Here is a 24,156-nt window from a genome sequence, read left to right on the forward strand (position 1 = left end):
GCGTTATGCTGAAAGTATAGCCGAGCTAACGGCTCACTGTGAACTTTTAGAGTATAAAAAATAACATCACGGCCACGTGAATATATAAAAGGGTTGGGATTTTAACGTTTCCGATTCCTTAAAGATAGAGTGCCGTGGTTTTTTTAACACCCTAAAACATGTTCATCAGGTCTTATTGTTATATAAGGAGGTATACTTTTTTCAAAAAAGTGTACAGTATTTGTTAAAATGTTTTTTTATGTGGGCACCCCCACCAGTTCATGAAGTATGCCTGGTTTGCCTGGTGGGTGGTGATAGGTGGTGATCCACCTGAAGTTAAGCCGCACCCACAGCTGTAGTTGTATGATAAAGGGGGAGGGGTTATGGGACTGATAGTGTGATGTCAGTATATTACTGTTTATTTCATTGGCCCGTTTGACTGTCAAGGGTTCAGCCTCCAGGAAGAAACCCTAAATACAAGTTAATACATCATTGCACATAAAAATGTTGGATCCGGTTTCCTCCCGACTATACTCCAGTTTCGGATCCCAACCCTACCTGTCTCAACCCTACACCCCCACCACCCCGCCTCTCCAACCTCCACCTTGCAGACAAACCATTCACCAACATCTCTGTTCCCACCATGTCTGAGAGCCTGCTGTTGGCTGGATCCATACGTCAGTATAGGAGCTAACTTACGTAGAGAGAATACAATTAACAATCAACTGGTTTATGGATCCTAAAACCTCACCACTACCCTGCTATAGGATTTTACTGTCTTTGTGCCTCCGGCTTTCCATTGACACCATCGTCTCACTTATTATTATTCCTTTCCTTCTCTTCCCTCGTGCACGCTCCCACCCACGCACCTTGGTTCTCTTATATTGGCTCATGGTTGGAAGCAGCAAGCTGCACGCTGCAAAAGTCCTGAGTGTTCATTCGTTCACTCGTTCCATTTTCTCTCTCTCACACACTGTCCAAATGTCCACTCAGGATCATAAAGTGTGTAATGGCGACAATAAGCTATACCTGATGTTCTCCTCCTCCTCCTCACTCCTCGTTCTCGTTACGCTTGTTGTTTATCTACTACTGACACAAGAAGATCTCCTATTGGCTGCTCTTCCACCCCCGCTGTATACTGACACAAGAAGAAGATCTCCTATTGGCTGCTCTTCCTCCCCCGCTAATACTGACACAAGAAGAAGATCTCCTATTGGCTGCTCTTCCTCCCCCGCTAATACTGACACAAGAAGAAGATCTCCTATTGGCTGCTCTTCCTCCCCCACTAATACTGACACAAGAAGAAGATCTTCTATTGGCTGCTCTTCCTCCCCCACTAATACTGACACAAGAAGAAGATCTCCTATTGGCTGCTCTTCCTCCCCCGCTAATACTGACACAAGAAGAAGATCTCCTATTGGCTGCTCTTCCTCCCCCACTAATACTGACACAAGAAGAAGATCTCCTATTGGCTGCTCTTCCTCCCCCACTAATACTGACACAAGAAGAAGATCTCCTATTGGCTGCTCTTCCTCCCCCGCTAATACTGACACAAGAAGAAGAAGACAAGAGCTCCGCCCCCTCATCTTGTCTCCCAGTGGTGGAAAAAGTATTTGCGTCAAAATGTACTTAATGTACCAAAACCTTTCCAAAAGTAAAAGTACCCCTTCATCCCTCCATCGCTGCCTCTAAAGTACACCACCTCCTCCTCCTCATCCTCTTCCTCCTCCTTCTCATCCTCCTCCTCCTTATCCTCCTCCTCCTCCTCATCCTCATCCTCTTCCTCCTCATCCTCCTCCTCCTCCTCCTTATCCTCCTCCTCCTTATCCTCATCCTCATCCTCTTCCTCCTCATCCTCCTCCTCCTCCTCGCTATATGTTTTGGCTGAATTAACATTTCCCATGTTGTCCTCTTACAAATCACTGATTAATGGATTCATCAGCTGATTGACGTATTGATTGATTGATGGATTCATCAGCTGATTGACATATTGATTGATTGATGGATTCATCAGCTGATTGACAGATTGATGGCAGCGACCAGCGTGTCGCCCATGGTGACTGTTTCTGTGAATGTCGACACAAACTACCACCTCCACCCACACACCTATTACCGTCAGGGTATTCTACACAGTGGCTGCTGCATGTGGACTTGCCTTTCACCCTCTCTCCCTCTCTCTCTCTCTCTCTGTCTCTCTCTCTCTCTCTCCATCTCTTCTTCTCACCTTTTGGCTGTGCCCCGGCCGACAGTCTAGCAGAGTCCACTCCACAGCATCATTATTTCCTTTATCACATTTGACAGGACCGAATAGGTGTCCACTCAATTCCTTTTCACCTCCGAGCCCTTTTTGCACTCAAGTCCGGCTGAAAAGGAGGCGAGCCACGAGGGGGGGCGGGGGGAGGGGGAGGATGAGGAGTAAGGCTACAGTATAAGGCTATTGGTGGCGACATTCTTAGCATTTCAGTGTGGAGAACATGCAAGGAGAAGCCATTCTTCACACTTAACGTACGTAGGGCAGCTGCAAGGATGCCGCACTGTACCTCCTCATACAAAGTATCTAAGGAGAGAGAGAGAGAGAGAGAGAGAGAGAGAGACAGTGTCATGTGACAGTAAGGGTCACAAGACAGTGCACAGAGATAGAAGAGAGAGGGAGAGCGGTCGCTATAGAGACGATGAGACAGGCAGCAGCGCCTCATTAGGAATGACCCACCACACACGCACGCCGCACGCACACACACACGCACACACACACGCACACACACACACACACACGCACGCACACCCAAGCTCAGGCACGTGACGGTGGCAGGGCAGACATCCTATTCAGTGGCATGGAGATAGGAGCAGAGACTGTACATTGAGAAGTCATTGCATTGTTAAAGCTAAAGAGCTGTGGCGGAGGCAGGTGGCTATGAATATAAATCAATGTGTGTGTCTCTCTCTCTCTCTCTCTCACATCATCTCTCTCTCTCTCTCTTTCTCTCATCATGGACATATAGAAGTGAGTGAGAGCAGCTTGTTCCCTCCACATATAGGAGGACAGATAGATTGATACTGTAGATATGATACAGCACACTGACAGACTATATAGGTCTATAGGTACGGCATGGCATGGCAAGGCCAGTTACGTGTATAGCACATTTCAGCAAACAAGGCCATTCAAATTCAATGTGCTTTACACAGAACGTCAAGCAAAGGAAACACAATAATAAAGTAGATATATTGAAAGGTACTGTAGATGTGAGGGGCGCTAATATATTAAAGTCGACTCATGTTGATTAGGTGATGGTGGTGATATCATTGCCTTTGGTTCAAGAATGACACAGCTTGTCCCGTGTACTGGTGGCTTTTTTGCGCATAAATACACGCACATAAACAAAAAGCATAAACATTGTACAACATGACATAAACTTACAATGAAATCATAAACAAAACCTCACTGGCTGCATTTAACCAAAGGGAATGAGGAATTCCATATTGGCCGACAAACAGAACACAACTGGAATAGAATCAAGACATCAGTTAAACAACAAGTACCTTGTTCCATCCCGCGACACGCTCAAACAGTATGCTCCTTTGTGAGGGGAAGTGTATCAGTGTAACACGCTTGTGGCTTGCTGTGAAACTACACCTTATAAAGCGTTCCGGCTTTGACCAATTACACCTTCCGTTACGTTTTTTATGTTTTTAATGTTTGTCTAGACAAGACAAACATTACACCTGTATATAGGAAAAGATATATATATACAAATATAAGCAGACAGACAGACCTGGCTGGGCTAACTATTTGAATATTCAATAAAATATAGATTTATTGGCACAAGAAAACATACGTTTACTGTACGTTGTCAAAGCAAAAGACTATCTTAACCCATTAAAACTGGGACATTTCTGCTATTCAAAAATAGCAGACGTACTACAAGCTTGAACATCTGCTATTTGTGAAAAACATGTGATGAAGTGTGAAAACTACTGATGTAGAGGTCATTTGTAGAATCGGCCTCGGTTAACTCATTTGTTGCTGAAAACGTTTCAAGAGACTATGACTAAAACTAAAATAGAGATGTTCTGCCAAAAACAAGACTGCCGTCAATAAGACATGTACTCTGACGCCAGTCAGTCAGTCATACATCATTTATTACAGCCAATTCTAACGTATAGACTACTGTCATTCTAACATATAGACTAATGTAATGTAATGTCACCCAGGGTTCAACATAATTTAACCCATTTAGTCCTGAGGCCCAAAACTTGCTTCTAAATCCTGACGGTTTTGTGAAAAACCTGTTTCTATGTCAGTGGTGCTCAACTTTTTTCATGTCAAGGAGTCGGACCCACCAGAATTATCTGTATTTGGCTACGGACACCCATCTGAAAATATGTAGTTCCATGGACGAAAAATGTTCGTTGACGAACATTTTTCATAGACATTTTTCGTAATAAGACAAGACATGTACCAGTGTTCTGATAGGCCTGTCAATAAGACAAGACATCTGATAGGCCCGTCAATAAGACAAGACATCTGATAGGCCCGTCACTAAGACAAGACATGTACCAGTGTTCTTTTCGTCGCAAAATGTTTGTTGACGAAAAATAAAGTGTTCGTCGACTACCTTTTTTCACCGACGAAAACTAAATGCAAACTAAGCTATGATGACTGAAACTATGACTAAATATGATATACAAATATTTTGTCAACAAAAATAAACTAGACTAAAATGTTAGGAGTGGACTAGAAGTGGACAAGAGATCCAGTAGAAGTCATTTTACATGCTGAAAATAGCAGATCTACAAGCTCACAACGTGTCGTCATTACGACGGCGTCAAGGCCCGCCAAAACACATTTTAGTCGACCAAATCACCACCTGTAGATTTAGGTCGACACAAATCTTATGATATTTAGTCGACTAAAACTAGACTAAACACTGTGTGTGTGTGTGTGTGTGTGTGTGTGTGTGCGTGTGTGCATGTGTGCGTGTGTACGTGCGTGTGTGTGCATGTGTGCGTGCGTGTGTGCGTGCGTGTGTGTCGTGGCCTCTAGCCGCGTGCCGTGTACTGTCCCGTAGTGTGTACCGGCCAAATGTCCCGCCGTCACTCAGCAAACAGATACAGTTATAGGACTTAATCTTTGAACAGCTACTATCTCTATAGCTGCATTCGTCAGCATTTTGGTCTCAGTGAAGGGTATTGTCTGGGTTGTGCATTTTGAGCCGATAAAGTTGACAGTATGACACCTGCCCCTTCTACTGTGTGTGGACACTGCGTGCGTGCGTGCGTGAGTTTGCGTGCGCTTACAGTATATGTTTGTACTGTAGGCGTGTTTGCGTCTTTCCAGTTGTATACTAACGTGTGAGTTTGTGTTTATTTGTGCGTGTATGTGCGCATATATAAAATTGGTATTGTGCTTTTCCTCCATGCCTGACCCCTTGCTGTTTACAAGGAAGTGGACACACACAATGGAAAGCTCTCATTCCTCCTCTCTCTCTCTCTCTCTCTCTCTCTGTCTCTCTCTGTCTCTCTCTCTCTCTCTCTTTCTCTCTCTCTCTCTGTCTCCCACTCTTTCTCTCTCTCTCTCTCTCTCTCTCTCTCTGTCTCTCTTTCTGTCTGTCTGTCTCTCTCTCTGTCTCTCTCTTTCTCTCTCTTTCTCTCCCTCCCACTCTTTCTTTCTCTCTCTCTCTATCTATCTCTCTCTCTCTCTCTCTCCTCTCTCTCTCTCTCTCTCTGTTACGTGACTCCCTCACGCCTCGGCAGATTAACTCACTCCTAATTCTCATTTCACAGGAAATAACCTATTTACTCTTTTCTCTTTCTCCGTTTCTCTCCACTGTGCTTCGTTTGCACATGACGCACAACACATGCTCACATGTAGCCTCGCCTTCATGCTCCCCTCCCCCTTTTTCTCTATTTCGTCCCCCTTCTCTCTGTCCCTGAACCCCACACACACACACACACACACACACACACACACACACACACACATGCACGCCTCACACACTCACTCACTCAATTCACCAATACACACCAACAGGCTGATGAGCGTCGCTGATCAACATAAGTCCACAGGAAGGAACACACATACACAATTACACACACATGCACGCACGCACACACGCACGCGCGCGTGCATACATCCTCCCAGAGACACACACACACGCGCGCGCGTGCGTGCGTGCATACATCCTCCCAGAGAGACCATTAACATGGACAAGGGGTTCTGTGCCATACTCCACTCTGCCCCCTGCAGCCTGTGTGCTGTACCTGCCAGTAACAGGTGTGGGATTCAATTAGAGCAGCAGGTTCTCAGTGGTAGGGCGGACAGACAGACAGACAGACAGACAGGCAGGCAGGCAGGGAGGCAGGCAGGGAGGCAGGCAGGCAGGCAGGCAGGCAGGCAGGCAGGCATGGAGGCAGGCAGGGAGGCAGGGAGGCAGGCAGGCAAGCCATGACTGTGGGCTAAACACAGGCTTGGGCCAGTAGCCGCCTCATATATAGCAGAGAAGATGAATTACTGAACAAACGCAATTAACACAGAAGCCATTTGCCTGGCGGAGATGGAGGGCTGCCTTTAGACCATCACATTAGACAGTTTACATTACAGTGGCAGTTGTCATAGCGGACACGAAAATGCCAAGAATCACAATGGAATGAAAATGGAAAAAATGAAAAGCCTAAATTTAGCCCTGAAGCTGCCAGCGCTCACTTTTAATTGCGTCACCAGTCAATCAGAAATCGCCGCTCCGTACTAATGGGAGATATTTACTGTCATTTCCTGGAAACTTTCACTGGCTTTCATCATCTCCCACTGCAGCCTCGCGTTGACAGCTAACAGCTGACCTGTGGCTAGAAAAGGGATTATGGAGATAAATAAACAGTCAATTATTAGAGCAGCATTTCCCCGTAAGCGCACAATAATTGGCATGGTAGTGCATGATAGCTACAGGCTGGGTTTTAATCCCTGATAAGGTAAGTTTCATTAGCCGTCTGGCTAGCCACAGTAGCTAAAGATGTGTGTTGTCTTTTCTGGCGGGCGAGTTCACTTGGCCCATCATGTCCGCACAGATCTCCTTGAATTCATTTTAAGAACACGATCCCAGCTGACTCTTTCACTGGCTAACCTGTGATTGCCATACTAGGCTAAATGGTTAATATCACACATTAACATCAGTGCCTTATATTCATACTGTGGGGTCATTACCAACATTATACTATTGGGGGGGGGGGGGGGGGGGGTTACGTACAGTAGCCACGTTGTTGCTGATACGTCATCAGCCAGCACCACTCTGTCCATGCTTCTCACTGTTGAAGAAAATAGTGTGGAGGTAAACAGCATTAAGGAGGTGGAGGTAAACGGCATTAAGGAGGTGGAGGTAAACAGCATTAAGGAGGTGGAGGTAAACAGCATTAAGGAGGTGGAGGTTAACAGGGAGGTGGAGGTAAACAGCATTAAGGAGGTGGAGGTAAACAGCATTAAGGAGGTGGAGGTAAACAGCATTAAGGAGGTGGAGGTAAACAGCATTAAGGAGGTGGAGGTAAACAGCATTAAGGAGGTGGAGGTAAACAGCATTAAGGAGGTGGAGGTAAACAGCATTAAGGAGGTGGAGGTAAACAGCATTAAGGAGGTGGAGGTAAACAGCATTAAGGAGGTGGAGGTAAACAGCATTAAGGAGGTGGAGGTAAACAGCATTAAGGAGGTGGAGGTTAACAGGGAGGTGGAGGTAAACAGCATTAAGGAGGTGGAGGTAAACAGCATTAAGGAGGTGGAGGTAAACAGCATTAAGGAGGTGGAGGTAAACAGCATTAAGGAGGTGGAGGTAAACAGCATTAAGGAGGTGGAGGTAAACAGCATTAAGGAGGTGGAGGTTAACAGGGAGGTGGAGGTAAACAGCATTAAGGAGGTGGAGGTAAACAGCATTAAGGAGGTGGAGGTAAACAGCATTAAGGAGGTGGAGGTAAACAGGGAGGTGGAGGTAAACAGGGAGGTGGAGGTAAACATGGAGGTGGAGGTAAACAAGGAGGTGGAGGTAAACAGCATTAAGGAGGTGGAGGTAAACAGCATTAAGGAGGTGGAGGTAAACAGCATTAAGGAGGTGGAGGTAAACAGCATTAAGGAGGTGGAGGTAAACAGCATTAAGGAGGTGGAGGTAAACAGGGAGGTGGAGGTAAACAAGGAGGTGGAGGTAAACAGCATTAAGGCAGCAGAGCTGGCTGGGAGTTGCAGGTCAGAGTTAATGAAGTCCCGTAGGCAGGGTGTGAAGTGTGGCCAAAATGCTTGTGTGTGTGTATGTGTACAGTACATGTATGTGTACTGTAAGTGCACGTGTGGGCTCTCTGCGTGCATGTGTGTGTATGTGCGTGTTTAGTGTTACACTAACATCCCGGGCGTTTGTGTGTGAGGCCATTGATGATGCCCCCCCCCCCCCCCCCCCAACTCATTAAAATGAACAGAGGCCAGACAGGCAGTCAGGCTGGTAGGCTCCACTCCAGAGAGAAGGACCTGATGACAGCCTGCTTGTATCTCTATGTGTGTTACCGTAATGATTAGTCCACTAGGGTGAACAATGATACCAATTTGGTGGCTGCAATAACGAACGGCGTCATTTTCTATTTAGGGGTTGGGGCGGGGGGGGGAGGGGGGGGAGGCAGAATGGACAGAGTCTATTTAGAGTCTAATCGTAACGCCGGATCTTTACGCCTATTTTGGGTCCCGTGATAGATTCTGTAGCGTTGTTCTAACTCTATTTTGGGTCCCGTGATAGATTCTGTAGCGTTGTTCTAACTCTATTTTGGGTCCCGTGATAGATTCTGTAGCGTTGTTCTAACTCTATTTTGGGTCCCGTGATAGATTCTGTAGCGTTGTTCTAACTCTGTCTATTTTGGGCAGAAAAGGCTAATGACACGGTGCTCTTGTGCCACCGCCTCAGGCCCACTTGTAATAATTTGTGATAATAACTGATAGAGCGTTTTAGTGCCAGCATGAGCTGCATGGAGGCCGTGTGGTTTTCACGGGAACACTAACCCACAAACCGCCAGGGGTTGATACCAGTGATACTTATATAAGTAAAAGTATCACCATACTGCAGTGTAGATATACTCTGTTAAAAGTAGAAGTACCGTATCCAATATGTAGGCTACTTGAGCAACAGTATACAAAAGTATCGGCATCGAAATATCCTTAAAGTACCAACAGTGAAACGACTCGTTGTGCAGAATATCCCATGCAACTCGTCGTGCCATGTTGCGAGCTTGTGGATCTGCAATTTTCAAATAGCCAAAGTGGTTAATTATAGCCTAAAGTGGTTACATGTTTTGTAATAATAATCCAAATCTACAAAGTATAACTAGTAACAAAAGTTTCAAATAATATACAATATTTTTGTCCAGTAAAGTGAAACATACCTGCATTTGTACTGTAGTGCAGTACTTGAGTACATGTACGTACTATCCCCACTGCTCATTTCTGTAGCAGAGAATAGGCTAGCATTGCGTCCATGTTGCCTTGTCCTTTATTTTACCTTGAGGCAGAGCTAGCGTTCCTGCCGTTGTTTATGGGTCACCTACATGCCGGGAGAGACTGCATTGCTTTCTGCATGGCGTTTATTCCTCTATTTACACTACCTTTGTACTTTTCTGGCCGTGTCCCACTTTATTATTATTACTATTATTATTTTAGCCACTCTGTAGAGTACGGCTCCCGGTAATGCGTTATGCCGTTATATTCCCTTTTCTCCTAAAATGTCTGCACAACAACAAACAAACAGGAGCTCAGTGTCTTTGCAGAACACCACGCCCCGAAGCCAAATCGGTAAAAGATGTAATTGGATTTGGATGTGAAGCGAGCGCTGGCATGGAACTATGTGGTATAGAAATTGAATCTCCTGCTGCCCAGAAGTGGAGGATTTAATAATTTCTCCGAAGCATAAACTTTGGCTATTTTCGTTGTCCACATTCGTATGTGCAAAACCAAACGCCTCAAGCGCCCCCGGCCGCACTGATGTAACTATAGCGTTCTCCCCGTGCAGAGCTGGCTTTGTCTTGCGCATACTACACTTTACGTAGCTTGGTTAGACTAGTTAGACTCTCAGAGACAGTAAGTTAGGCTTCAGGCACTCTGTGGACAGTCATACAGTCTGTGCTCTAAGGCCGTATTTATAATTAGTTCGCACCTCTGCTCACCATAAATAGTATTAGTACAATATTTCGGTGCAGAGCAATAGCGCGCAACAATCAAGGCCTTTACAATAACTCTCACCTACTGTATACTCTGAGGTCTGTACACATACAGCACTGACTGGAATGATATATCACTCGAGCAGTCACTGTGTGTGTGTGTGTGTGTGTGTGTGTGTGTGTGTGTGTGTGTGTGTGTGTGTGTGTGTGTGTGTGTGCAGGCGTGTGCAGGCGTGTGCGTGGGCGTTTGCGTTTGCGTATGGGGGTGTTTGCGTGTGGGCGTGTGTATGTGTGAGTGCGTGCGTACGTGCGTGTGTATATGTTTGCGGCCGGTCATCTTTGTGGCAGCGTGTGTGGTTGCGTGTGGGGTGTCCATGTGTCATCTGTGTCTAAATACCCCCGCGGTGTCCAATTAGTTCAGAGGTGCGTTCAATCATAAGGTGACCAGCAGGTGTGTTGCTCCCTTCTCCGCCCCCGAGCCAGAGAGACACATAAATAAGATGGCAAGAGAAAGACGGGGGGGACTCCTCCAGTCTGTATTGTCTCCACCTCTCTCTCTCTCTCTCTCTCTCTCTCTCTCTCTCTCTCTCTCTCTCTCTCTCTCTCTCTCTCTCTCTCTCTCTCTCTCTCTCTTGCCCGCCCTGTCCCAGGCTCCCCTGTGATGTCAGAGTGTGTGGAGGATGCCAGCAGCGCTCTCCACAGATCAGCTGACAGGCCTGTGGTCCCAGGGCACCCTCTCTGTCTGGCTGGGACACAGTGCGTCAGCCAGCCAATTTACACCAGTCCCCACGGATGACCTCTAACGCAGCACTGATGTTTTTCCGTGGGTGCGTGTGTGCGTGCGTGCGTGTGCCTGCGTGTGCCTGCGCGTGTCTGCGTGTGTCTGCGTGTGTGTTTGTGTGTGTGTGTGCGTGCGTACATGCGTTTGTTCTTATGTGCGTAAAATGTCTGTTCGCTTGGCGTATGGATTTGCTGTGTGTGTGTCTGTGTGCGCGTGCACATGCTTGTGTGGGTGTGTGGGTGAATGGGCTTGACTTGATGCCCGATGTGTTTGTGGAATATGGAATGTTTGTGTTTGCGTTTGACAGGCACATGTGTTGCGTGTACGCACGTGTACAGTACGTATGTATGTAATGGTGCAGTATGGATTGCCGCAGCGAGAGAAGGAAGGGGCAGGCCTCGCCAACCTGGAGTCTTTATCCCGGCAGAAAGTTTATGCTGTAGTGCATTTATACTCTTGACTGAGATCCAAATTTCCGTCCTAATAAAACAAGCCCCACAATTACTGTTTTACCACCCAGTAGCAAAGCAGTGGATACAGAGGGCTTTGGGGGAGAAAAAAAGAAAAAGAAAATGCACAATGAAATAAAAAGTAGGCCAGGATAAATGAGATTAGAGATGCGCGTGTCTACGTGACGCGGCAGCAGCCAGAACATCTCCCACTTATCACCAAGCAGCCGCTCTTATATCTGACCACAATGCTGACGTTCTACAAATGAGCTTTTATGTGTTCCTTCATTTAAAAATCTGATAATGTACCTCACCTCCCTCCTCTCCCACGTCCTCCTCTCCTCCCTACATCTTAACTTTCTCCTTTTTATCCTTTGATCAACTCACATGTCACCTCCCCCGTCTCCTTATCCATCATAATCTTTCTGGTCCTATCCTCTCCTCCTCTCCCCCAATGCTCTCCTCCCTCTCCGCTCTACCATCTCCACAATGTCATTCAAAAAACTTTAGTTTTACAATGCTTTGTTTAAAAAAACATCTCTGCTATTCCTCCCTCCTCTCCCTCCAGTCTTCGTGTGTCCGGGCACTCTGCTGCGCGTGCAGGCGGCCAGCTCCCTTCAGGAGGCGGAGCATCAGTCGGGGGCGTGGTGCAAGGACCCGCTGCAGTCGGGGGACCGCCTGTACGTCATGCCGTGGACCCCCTACCGCACGGACATGCTGTACGAGTACGCCTCCTGGGAGGACTTCAAGCAGAACCGCGCCACCACCACCTACAAGTGAGCTGGTGACCCCCCCCCCCCCTCCCCCGCTGTCCCAGATGATCAAATAAGCCCCCCCCCCCCCCCCCCCCCGCTGTCCCAGATGATCAAATAAGCCCCCCCCGCTGCTATTGATTTATTTGTTGGCCTTTCTAGCTGTGGATGTTGATTAAAGAACGCTGAACGTTTTTTTGGGTCCCTTTAGTTTTTGGCTTGCTTTATTTTTGCAATTCTTTGTATTCAGACTTCAGACTAGAAGACGAGTAGAGAGTGTTGCAATAACAGTAAAACAAGTTGACAGGTGAGGAAAAGCCAAGACAAAAAGGGAGAAGATAAACAATGGCATGATGTGGAGGCACGGTGTGAGTTAAATAAAGAGTGCATTTACATCATGAAACTACAAATCCCATGAGATTTAAAGTGCAGTCCTGTTCAACCCTGTTAGTTTAACATTGTCATCACATTCACAACCCAGGTCTCTCCTTTCTGCCTAAGTATCAAAAACAAATGCAGGGACTTAAGGAAAAGGAGAAAGAGTGATCTCACACATGACAGACAGGTATCAGCTGTGCTGCCATACAAGGTGAGGTTCCCCCTTTTACCGGAAAACATGTCTAAAAGGTCCGTCTCTGTCTCTCTCTTCGCAGGTTGCCGAATCGCGTGGACGGCACGGGCTTCGTGGTGTACGACGGCGCCGTATTCTACAACAAGGAACGCACGCGCAACATCGTCAAGTACGACCTGCGCACGCGCATCAAGAGCGGTGAGGCCATCATCACCAACGCCAACTACCACGACACGTCGCCCTACCGCTGGGGCGGGAAGTCCGACATCGACCTGGCCGTCGACGAGAACGGCCTCTGGGTCATCTACGCCACGGAGTCCAACAACGGACGTCTGGTGGTCAGCCAGGTACGGTGGGACCGGTCGCAGGATGAGTTGTGGATTAGGTCTAAACGGAATGTGATTAGGTCTAAACGGAATGTGATTAGGTTTAAACTGAATGTGATTAGGTTTAAACTGAATGTGATTAGGTCTAAACTGAATGTGATTAGGTTTAAATTAAATGTGATTAGGTCTAAACGGAATGTGATTAGGTCTAAATTGAATTTGATTAGGTCTAAACTGAATGTGATTAGGTCTAAACTGAATGTGATTAGGTTTAAACTGAATGTGATTAGGTCTAAACTGAATGTGATTAGGTCTAAACTGAATGTGATTAGGTCTAAACTGAATGTGATTAGGTTTAAACTGAATGTGATTAGGTCTAAATTGAATGTGATTAGGTCTAAACTGAATGTGATTAGGTCTAAACTGAATGTGATTAGGTTTAAACTGAATGTGATTAGGTCTAAATTGAATGTGATTAGGTCTAAACTGAATGTGATTAGGTCTAAATTGAATGTGATTAGGTCTAAACTGAATGTGATTAGGTTTAAACTGAATGTGATTAGGTCTAAATTGAATGTGATTAGGTCTAAACTGAATGTGATTAGGTCTAAACTGAATGTGATTAGGTCTAAACTGAATGTGATTAGGTCTAAACTGAATGTGATTAGGTCTAAACTGAATGTGATTAGGTCTAAACTAGTCTCGTGTGGCCAGACTGTTGCCTCACACAATTTTCAAATGTTTTCCGGACCGGTTATAGTCTGGAGCGCGGAAGCTCTTTCAATGAGCTGAAGTGACGCCTCCTCCCCACTTCCGTTTTGTCTTTACAGTCACGCAAATATAAATGAAAATAATCGAAGCATAGCAGCATTAGCAGAAATGGAAATGAAATGATAAGATCTGGAGTTACTTTAAAATATATTTTCATGAACAGAAATGACAAACAGATTACTCTGATTTCGGGAGATGTAGAACTTTATGGAAGAAGATATTCAGAGATACAGTACGCAATAAAGTCCTCTTATAATTTAACTCAAGTTAAGGCAATTGAGGACACATTTGTTTCCATTTACACTTTAAGGATATTACATTTGCAAAAAAACAACAACTATATTTTAAAGGAATGTAAAGATTAGCTTTGTACTGTAAATGTGGTTGGAGTTGCACAGTTCCTTTGTAGTTCAAGTAGTGTTTCAACACATTTTGGAAACATCTAATTCATTCAGTGCTGAAGAGGCATAACATAACTTTGGTGACATTTCAGGAGTTCATATTTCGTTCCTGAGACGACACCAAAGCTGTTCTGAACAAAGGGGCCTGCTGTTAGGGGATATGCTGAAATTGTGCTGCTATTGAATTTTTCTCCTTCTCTTTATTATGTCTTTGTTTATGACTCAGCTAGGTAATTGTTGAAGACAGCATGTGTGATTAGAGCTGCAAATTCAAAGTCACATTACCTTACACACTGCTCATCCAGTGTGAAACTCTATCAGATATTCACTTGGCAGAAATCCTTGACAACCTGAAACCATAATCCACCATGCTTTATTTAGCTCCAACTGCTCTTCTGCAGGCAATAATTTTTATAAGCAGCAAGTTCCCAGATAAGTACGAGTTTAAATCGATGCTCTGGTTTAGCTAGCCAGCCTTGACTGTGTTTTCTGACCTTATAACAGGTACTGTATATATACTGGTGTCCTACAAAAGTTTTTTTTTTTTTTTGTAGGACACAAAGTTAGTTTGTTTATTTTTAAGTTTTGTTTTTTAAAGTGTTCCGGGCATACATGAAATAATAAAGCACTTACAAAATGCCAATGGCCATATAGGGGCCTACAGGGAAAAAAGGAAAGAATATCTCATGATTAAATTAATACAGACAGTATGCCATAACATTATGTTTGTAGGAGGACGCGGTACCGTGAGTTGGATGGATGTATAAGGATGAGTTAAAGATAGAAACTAGAAAAAGTTAAAGTGCTTCTCGTCAAAAGGAAAACATGAATGCCCTAAGGAAATTAATAAATAATTAATGAGCCAGAGGGAATAACACTGGTACCATTTTCCACACAGCTGTCCCGTGTAAAACGGGTAATATACTACATGTTTTTTTAACCACAAAAGCACCATTCACTTAGTCGTACCACCAATAGTGAAAATACACTTCACAACGCCACAGGCGAATTGTGAGGTTGTAAAGCTGCTATTTTATTTTTTTGTAGATTTCTGACAATTTGATATAGTTAGATTGACACATATTTGAAAATGTCTGCCATGAGACCCCCAGAAGAGAAGATTTGTATTAAAATCTTTCAAAAATAATGTTTTTTTTAATTTATTTTTCAGATCTGCTAGCCAACATATAAATGGATAAAGTGGTTAAAATGACTGTGATGCTACATTAACTACTTTAGTTGGGGACCCCTTGGGGAGGGGGGGGGGGGGTTCCAGGGCATCCCCACTTTGAGAAGAAACAAGTTAAGAGTTTTGCGTTAACCCCCATGCAAGCCCGGATTGGACAGTGTGGCAATTCTGGCAGAAGGGCATGGGGCCAAACAATAAGAAAAAGTAATAAAAAAGACATAGTAACGCCTTGGGCCGGTGACGAGTCTGACGACCACAAATGCCAGGGCCGATTTTCTGTGCCAGTCCGTGCCTGCCCCCATGCGTCGTGTCTCCTTTCCCCCCTACACATAGGTCAACCCTTACACGCTGCGCTTCGAGGGAACGTGGGAGACGAGCTTCGACAAGCGGCTGGCGTCCAATGCCTTCATGGCGTGCGGCGTGCTGTACGCGGTGCGCTCCGTCTACCAGGACGACGACAGCGAGGCGGGCGGAGACCTGATTCTGTACGCCTACAACACCAACCGCGGGCGCGAGGAGCCCGTGCACATCGCCTTCCCCAACCCCTACCAGTACGTCTCCTCTGTCGACTACAACCCCAGGGACAACCAGCTGTACGTGTGGAACAACTACAACGTGCTGCGCTACCCGCTGGAGTTTGGGCCCCCGGACCCCACTACCGGTAATTATGTTTTAGTGTTGGCCCCCCCGGACCCCACTACCGGTAATTATGTTTTAGTGTTGGGACATTTGACCAAAGATAATGCACCCACGTATAGTCCTATGTCAGTTACACAAAGCTCTGGTTCTTAAAAACTACTTCAAGCTACTAAATATCAGCTTAGTATGGAAATGCTCATAATATTTCCAGCTTGTCGGATATAATAAAGAAAAGAATAGTGTTACACTATATTTAAGCTAATTTAGGTCAAATAGCATAGGCTTACAATGGAGATCATGTCCCAGGGGAGGGGTGTGGCTTTGGTGGTGAATTAACACAGAGGATTTTACGCTTTAGGATTCATTCCATAAAACGACACAATTCGGTTATGGAATAGGATGGCAAAATTACTATTTCACTATTTTAAACTTTAGCTGTCAAAAAAAAATATATATATATAAAAGCTCATAGCGAGGCATCTACGAGCTTGTAGATCTGCAATTTCTTTTGATAAATCGTGAAATTGTGTGCTTCTGGGGGTCCCTGGGACAACATATTTTAAGATGGGGGTCGGCGGCCGAATACATATATTATGATTTTAGGAGTTCGTTTTTTTCAGAAAACTGTCAGGATGTAGAAGACATTTGCAGAATCAGGTCTCAGGTATCAATGGGTTAAGTGTTTTGCTCAGGGACACTTGAGCAAACGTGTAAATCTGGCGAGCTGATGGTCGAACCGGTGACCTTATGATTATAATCAGACCATCTGTTTGCTTACTCATTTACAGTAGCCATGGCTGCCAAATGGACCCCAATACCCTGATTTTCAGCATAGAAATTCATTTATGGACTGAGTCACTGAGCCAACATGTTCAGCTCATTCTTAATGCACACTAAACATTTGAATTAATTATAGTGACAGACAAGCTGCTGCAGCGTCTTCTGACTGTGTAATCCACTCCTCTTTCTGCTGCAACATAAACAAGTTTAGGAACTGCAAGGTTTTCCCTGTGCAGCTGAAAAAAGGCTTTCAGACGGACCTAAATTAATTAGCGGTTATCTGGCTAATTGGCTTGAATCTTCTCCCTAAATATAATAGCCTAACATCTTAAACTGTAACATTGAAAACGTTAATTCGGTCTTACTGTAGTGGGAGAATTGTTTCCCTTCATCTTTTCACATTGGGCTGTGATATGCATGCATAATCTTGAACAATGACTACACTTCCCAGATGGTGTGCTAAGGTGCAAACGTGAGCTTTTGTGTGGCAATATTGATAACATTGCCTATCGTCTCTGGAGGGTGGAAACATGTCCAAAACAGGATTCTTTTGATGCTTTCTGTGTAACGCTGTCACGCTCATGGCCTCTGTCCCTGCCGTGTGTTCCCCTTCATTGTCAGTTTTGCCCTGTTGTGACTTTGCACTGCTCCTAATTTCCCCTCAGCCAATCTCCTCTCCCCTCTCCCCGGGAACTAGAAGAGTCCAATTGCCCTGAGTGCCGTCACCTCACCTGTGAGAACCAGCTGAGTCTGGTCGGGTGACGAGACCCTGTGACTATTTAAGACTGTCTGTGACTGTGTTCACTGTGCGGGGTCTTATTTGTAGTGACAGCTTCTGTTTTGTATGTCAGAGTTTCTACTGCGTGCTGTTTTGTTGTGAATGTGCTACTGGGCGTTTGTGTTAGGTTGTATTGTAAGTTCCTTGTGTGTCTTGTCAACTGCATTCTACATACGTTGTCACCTGGGTTTGATGTGAATTTTGAGTTCCTGCATATGGGTCCAACACCTCCCGTTCCTGACAGACGCTGTAGAATGATCAAGCTACGATGTTAATTTAGGAAAATACACAAAAAGTTAGAATAGGGACATAAGAGGTTTCTGCCCGAGAGCGATGCTATGGAGCCTGGTCTTGTGGTTCACTGATGCATAGCAGTGTGGACTGAGCTGTCATTGACGTAGCAGTGTGAGCTGAGTCTACTTTTGTGGGGACAGAGACACCGATGTAGATTCAGAGAAAGAGACAGACAGAGATACAGATTTCTGGATGGCTAGGCCACTTCGGCGCCAGACTGTATAAATGACGGGACATCCCAAATGTGCTGGTAACTGCTACAGAGTCTGGGATTCATTATCACAATACCCTGTTTTTTTTAAATAATAATCTCCGTTATGATCGGCGCATCACCATAGCTCACAGGAGTCACAGTGAAGAACGCCATCTCAGGTATTGTTGCTGCGGTATTGTGTTCCAATTTCCATGCGGCTGAACCCGAGTCTAACTGGAGTGACAAGCGAGAGGGTAAGTGCGAGTGCGCCACGCTGACATGTTGACAATCCGTCGATATCAGCGAGAGGTTTTGGGTGTACATCTGAGCCACGCGCACGCTGCCTCTGTGAAGCAGGGATTAGGGCCCTGAGAGAACACAGAGGCCTGTGGAGCTAGTAGGGAGCTACCGCGCCGTTTGATCAGATGGGATTTTGTAGGCTTGGATGTTGTTGCACGCTTTCATCGGGCGCATTTCGTTTGGTTGTTAGCGGGTTGTGTGACTTCTCCGATACATTTGATCAATTATTTACTTCCTCTCCTGTCTTGTGATGATGCCTGTTTCTCTTGTCGTACTCTGTGCCGCGGCACGTGCTCCCCTCGGAGAGCTGAGAGACCATTATCAAGACGCCGAGGCTTTGAGAGGCTCAGAAAGTATTTGTCACCCCAATTATTGCCAGGTTGACTTTTGAACTTGAGCTTTTGAAAGACATCTTATGCCTGCTTACACACCTTTCTCCTCCAGGCTCTTGATCTCTCTTTTTTTTTAAGGCTTGTCTGGCATTTTGAGTCCGTTCTTCACTAAATCCCATATATCCTCTTAAGACTCTCGACAAAAATGTATTTTGGCGTGCATTGACAGCGTAATTTTACACTTGGTTGCATGCTGAAAATTGCCGATCTACAAGCTCAGAACGCGTCGTAGCACGTTGTGAGCTTGTAGATCAGCTACACCCGAGTGCAACCAAACAACATTTATTTTACTTCTCCACTTGTCCCTCCCTATATAACATTTAGTTTAGTTTTAATTTTTTGACCAAATTGTCAATATAGGCCTACTGTATTTATTCTCAGTTTTACTCATGGTCAGTGAAAGAAAGAAAGGTAGTCGACCAACTTTTTGCGTCATAGTTTCAGTAGACGAAATTAACACACCCTCTCTCCACCATTCTCCCTACTGCTCTCTCTCTCTCTCTCCATCTGTGTCTCTCTCTCTCTCTCTCCACCATTCTCCCTACTGCTCTCTCTCTCTCCACCATTCTCCCTACTGCTTTCTCTCTCTCTCTCTCTCTCTCTCTCCACCATTCTCCCTACTGCTCTCTCTCTCTGTCTCTCGCCATCTTTCTCTCTCTCCACCATTCTTCCTACTGCTCTCTCTCTCTCTCTCTCTCTCTCTCTCTCTCTCTCTCTCTCTCTCTCTCTCTCCATCTCTCTCTCTCTCCACCATTCTCCCTACTGCTCTCTCTCTCTCTCTCTCTATCTCTCTCTCTCTCTCTCCCTCCATCTCTCTCTCTCTCCACCATTCTCCCTACTGCTCTCTCTCCCCTCCCTCCACCCTGTAGGTCCTCTGACCACCACCCAGGTGACCACCACCACCCCCGCCAGGCCGTTCACCTCCAGCACCAGCCCGGCTACGCCCCGCCCCGCGGCGCCCACCTCGCGCCCCATCGGCTCCATCAACAAGGGCCCCGACCTCCGGCCCATCACCGCCACGGTGCCTGTGACCCGCCGGCCTGGGGCGCCCCCCCGGCCCCCCGGGGCCCTGGGCCCCCAGGACCCCCAGGTGTGCGAGTCCAGGGTGGCGCGAGGGGTCCAGTGGCCGTCCACGCAGCGAGGAGAGACCGTGGACCGCCCGTGTCCCAAAGGATCTCTGGGTAAGGACGGAGTCGGACCTCCACAAATCCTACCGTGGCACAGGATGTGTACAGTGTACACACCTTAAATGTTGTGTGTGCGACTGTGCGTGTTGACAATTATGCTTTTGTGTGCGTGTGCGTGTGCCTGTGCCTGTGTCTTGTGTGGTTATGTGTGGGATCACCATGTTTGTGTGCCCTCTCTTGTTTTTTTCTTTGCGCTTTTTTCCGCTGTTGTCTTCTTCGTCTCTCTCTCTCTCTCTCTCTCTCTCTCTCTCTCTCTCTCTCTCTCTCTCTCTCTCTCTCTCTCCCTCTGCGTTGGTCTCACCGGCAGGCGAACGTCGATCCCCCAGGACTCCCAGATGAAAGGCGGTGCTGTGTGAATGAAACACCCATCCATCTCTCACTGGCAAACATGGAATAATGAAATGAAATATAAGGCTCCACCTCTGCTTCATGCTAGCTTCTATATAACTCTAAAAACATACTGCCATCAAACATCTCTCTCTCTCTCTCTCTCTCTCTCTCTGTTTCTCTCTCTCTCTTTCTCTCTCAGAGGAAAATCTGAGAAAAACATAATTATAAAAGGCACCCCCAACCTGTGCATAGCTTTGTGGCTGTTGCAGCAGCTATTGTACTAACGTTGGATACATGTCGCGCCAGCTCCCATTGAGAATGAATGGTAGACTAGTATCTTTGCATGATCTGCCCGTGTGAACGCAACATCTATGAAATCAACCAGCGTCCCTAAATAAGCAGCGCAGTAGCTTAATTGCTGTGTTTTGGCGTAGCTTTTTAAAACCAAACTGTGTTCATCTGAGAGGCTGCTTGGAACTCCACACCACGCCTTGCTCTGCGTGGGCTTCCTTGCACCGCTGTCATTTCCACTCCTTTGTCCAGTTTCCCTTTCATGTTTTTAGTTTTCCCTCTCCCTCTCTCTCACACACACACACACACACACACACACACACACACACACACACACACACATACACACACGCCCGCACATGCACACGCACACGCACGCACCTGGCATCACTCTCGCCCTCTCTCTGCCTCTGTCCTCTTGTCGTGAGTTGGCAGGAGGTGTGTTGTGTTCAGTGGTGGCAACTAAGTAACTACAGTATAAGCACATTTACTCAATTTACCATTTTGAGGTATATGTACTCTGTATTTCCAATACATTTACATCTACTTTGATCTAAATATTGTACTTTTACTACACTGCATTTATTTGACGGATTTAATTGCTAGTTATTTTGTAGATTTGGATTATTATTACAAAACATTAACCACTTCCATTTGAAAATAGACATTAGGAGCTTGTCAAATCTGCTATTGCCAAATATTTTTTACTAGTCCTTAATTACCCATTCTGAATATATGAACAGCAAATGATGTTCAGTGTGGGTAATCTATCTAAATGATGTTCAGTGTGGGTAATCTATCTAAATGATGTTCAGTGTGGGTAATCTATCTAAATGATGTTCAGTGTGGGTAATCTATCTAAATGATGTTCAGTGTGGGTAATCTATCTAAATGATGTTCAGTGTGGGTAATCTATCTAGATGATGTTCAGTGTGGGTAATCTATCTAAATGATGTTCAGTGGGTAATCTATCTAAATGATGTTCAGTGTGGGTAATCTATCTAAATGATGTTCAGTGTGGGTAATCTATCTAAATGATGTTCAGTGTGGGTAATCTATCTAGATGATGTTCAGTGGGTAATCTATCTAAATGATGTTCAGTGTGGGTAATCTATCTAAATGATGTTCAGTGTGGGTAATCTATCTAAATGATGTTCAGTGTGGGTAATCTATCTAAATGATGTTCAGTGTGGGTAATCTATCTAGATGATGTTCAGTGGGTAATCTATCTAAATGATGTTCAGTGTGGGTAATCTATCTAAATGATGTTCAGTGGGTAATCTATCTAGATGATGTTCAGTGGGTAATCTATCTAAATGATGTTCAGTGTGGGTAATCTATCTAAATGATGTTCAGTGTGGGTAATCTATCTAGATGATGTTCAGTGGGTAATCTATCTAAATGATGTTCAGTGTGGGTAATCTATCTAAATGATGTTCAGTGTGGGTAATCTATCTAAATGATGTTCAGTGTGGGTAATCTATCTAAATGATGTTCAGTGTGGGTAATCTATCTCAATGATGTTCAGTGTGGGTAATCTATCTAGATGATGTTCAGTGGGTAATCTATCTAAATGATGTTCAGTGTGGGTAATCTATCTAAATGATGTTCAGTGTGGGTAATCTATCTAAATGATGTTCAGTGTGGGTAATCTATCTAAATGATGTTCAGTGTGGGTAATCTATCTAAATGATGTTCAGTGTGGGTAATCTATCTAAATGATGTTCAGTGTGGGTAATCTATCTAGATGATGTTCAGTGGGTAATCTATCTAGATGATGTTCAGTGGGTAATCTATCTAAATGATGTTCAGTGTGGGTAATCTATCTAAATGATGTTCAGTGTGGGTAATCTATCTAAATGATGTTCAGTGTGGGTAATCTATCTAAATGATGTTCAGTGTGGGTAATCTATCTAAATGATGTTCAGTGTGGGTAATCTATCTAAATGATGTTCAGTGTGGGTAATCTATCTAAATGATGTTCAGTGTGGGTAATCTATCTAATGATGATGTTCAGTGTGGGTAATCTATCTAAATGATGTTCAGTGTGGGTAATCTATCTAGATGATGTTCAGTGTGGGTAATCTATCTAAATGATGTTCAGTGTGGGTAATCTATCTAAATGATGTTCAGTGTGGGTAATCTATCTAAATGATGTTCAGTGTGGGTAATCTATCTAAATGATGTTCAGTGTGGGTAATCTATCTAGATGATGTTCAGTGGGTAATCTATCTAAATGATGTTCAGTGTGGGTAATCTATCTAAATGATGTTCAGTGTGGGTAATCTATCTAAATGATGTTCAGTGTGGGTAATCTATCTAAATGATGTTCAGTGTGGGTAATCTATCTCATAATTTAGGGATTGCTCAGCCGCTGTCTATTGCGAGCAAAATAGACAGCGGGCGAAACAACTGAAGTTACGCGGAAAAGTGTGTCCCAGTATTAATCTGTGTCCATCCCAACATGCATTTCACTGGTGACCCGGAAGCCGTCCCAACATGCATTTCACTGGTGACCCGGAAGCCGTCCCAACATGCATTCTAAGGAAGTACTCCTAAATTATTAGATAGATAGATAGATAGATAGATAGATAGATAGATAGATAGATAGATAGATAGATAGATAGATATACATTTGAAAACTGCATAATGAGTACTTTCTACATTTGGTACTTTAAGTACATTTTGATACCAACACTTTTGTACTCAAGTACAGGTGAGTACTTTCACCCTATACACTGCCAGAGGTGTGTGTGTGTGTGTGTGTGTGTGGTTAGTGTTGCTGCAGTGATCGCTGCATGGAGGAACACTGGTGTGATCGCCTGCATCGTGTCCTCTCTCTGAACCCTCTTAACTAAACACAACAAAACCCTCCCTGGGAATGGAGGGGGGGGGGGGGGGGTCCTGCCCTCGAGGTGTTTTCCATGCCTGATGAGTATGTCTTTGGTCTGCGTGCGTGGGTGTGTGTGCGTCCGTGTGTGCGTGCGTGCGTGCGTGCGTGTATATATAAAACAGAGGAGTGCACAGTATGTGGCCAGCTCCACGTGTGTGCATTTTGGCTGCTTTCAAAAGCACGCATCTCATTGCCAACAGTGTAATCGTCCTCCTCCTCCTCTTCCTCATCTTCCTCCGCCTCCTCCAGCTATTCCGGGTCTTGCCCTCCCCCCTCACCACCCTCCCCCCCCTCCCCCCACCGAACCCATATTACACATTATTGAAATTCTTTTTTCGGCAATTGTATACTATATTGTATGCTTTATTTTTAGATAATACAGTTGTAGAGAAAGGAAGCCTATAGGGATTAGGAGGACGGATATGGATATGAACTCCCGACTTGGAGTTGGATATGAACTCCCGACTCCTCACGACTCACAAGGAGTGGGTGGGGGGGGGGGCATACTGGGGAGAGAGTATGTTACACACACACTCCGTCCGTGTTTCTGTCCATCCGTGTGTGTGTCTGATCCGTCCGTGTGTGTGTGTGTGTGTGTGTGTGTGTGTGTGTGTGTGTGTGTGTGTGTGTGTGTGTGTGTGTGTGTGTGTCCGCCCCTCCGTCTGTTACCAGCTAATCTCCAGCACCGCCAAA

General features: G+C 45.2%; 1 protein-coding gene across 1 annotated transcript in view; it reads left to right on the plus strand.

Moving 5' to 3' along the window:
- Positions 1-24,156, plus strand: part of adgrl1a (adhesion G protein-coupled receptor L1a) — a 194,276-nt gene that overhangs the window by 137,506 nt on the left and 32,614 nt on the right. Inside the window, exons 6-9 of the mRNA XM_080776013.1 lie at positions 11,945-12,152; positions 12,782-13,046; positions 15,720-16,047; positions 19,632-19,996. Coding sequence (XP_080632139.1) covers positions 11,945-12,152; positions 12,782-13,046; positions 15,720-16,047; positions 19,632-19,996 — 1,166 coding nt within the window. The remainder of the gene's footprint in view (positions 1-11,944; positions 12,153-12,781; positions 13,047-15,719; positions 16,048-19,631; positions 19,997-24,156) is intronic.

The sequence above is a fragment of the Protomyctophum bolini genome (assembly GCF_963924005.1).
Source record: "Protomyctophum bolini genome assembly, chromosome: 11".
In the NCBI taxonomy this organism is placed as follows: Eukaryota; Metazoa; Chordata; class Actinopteri; order Myctophiformes; family Myctophidae; genus Protomyctophum; species Protomyctophum bolini.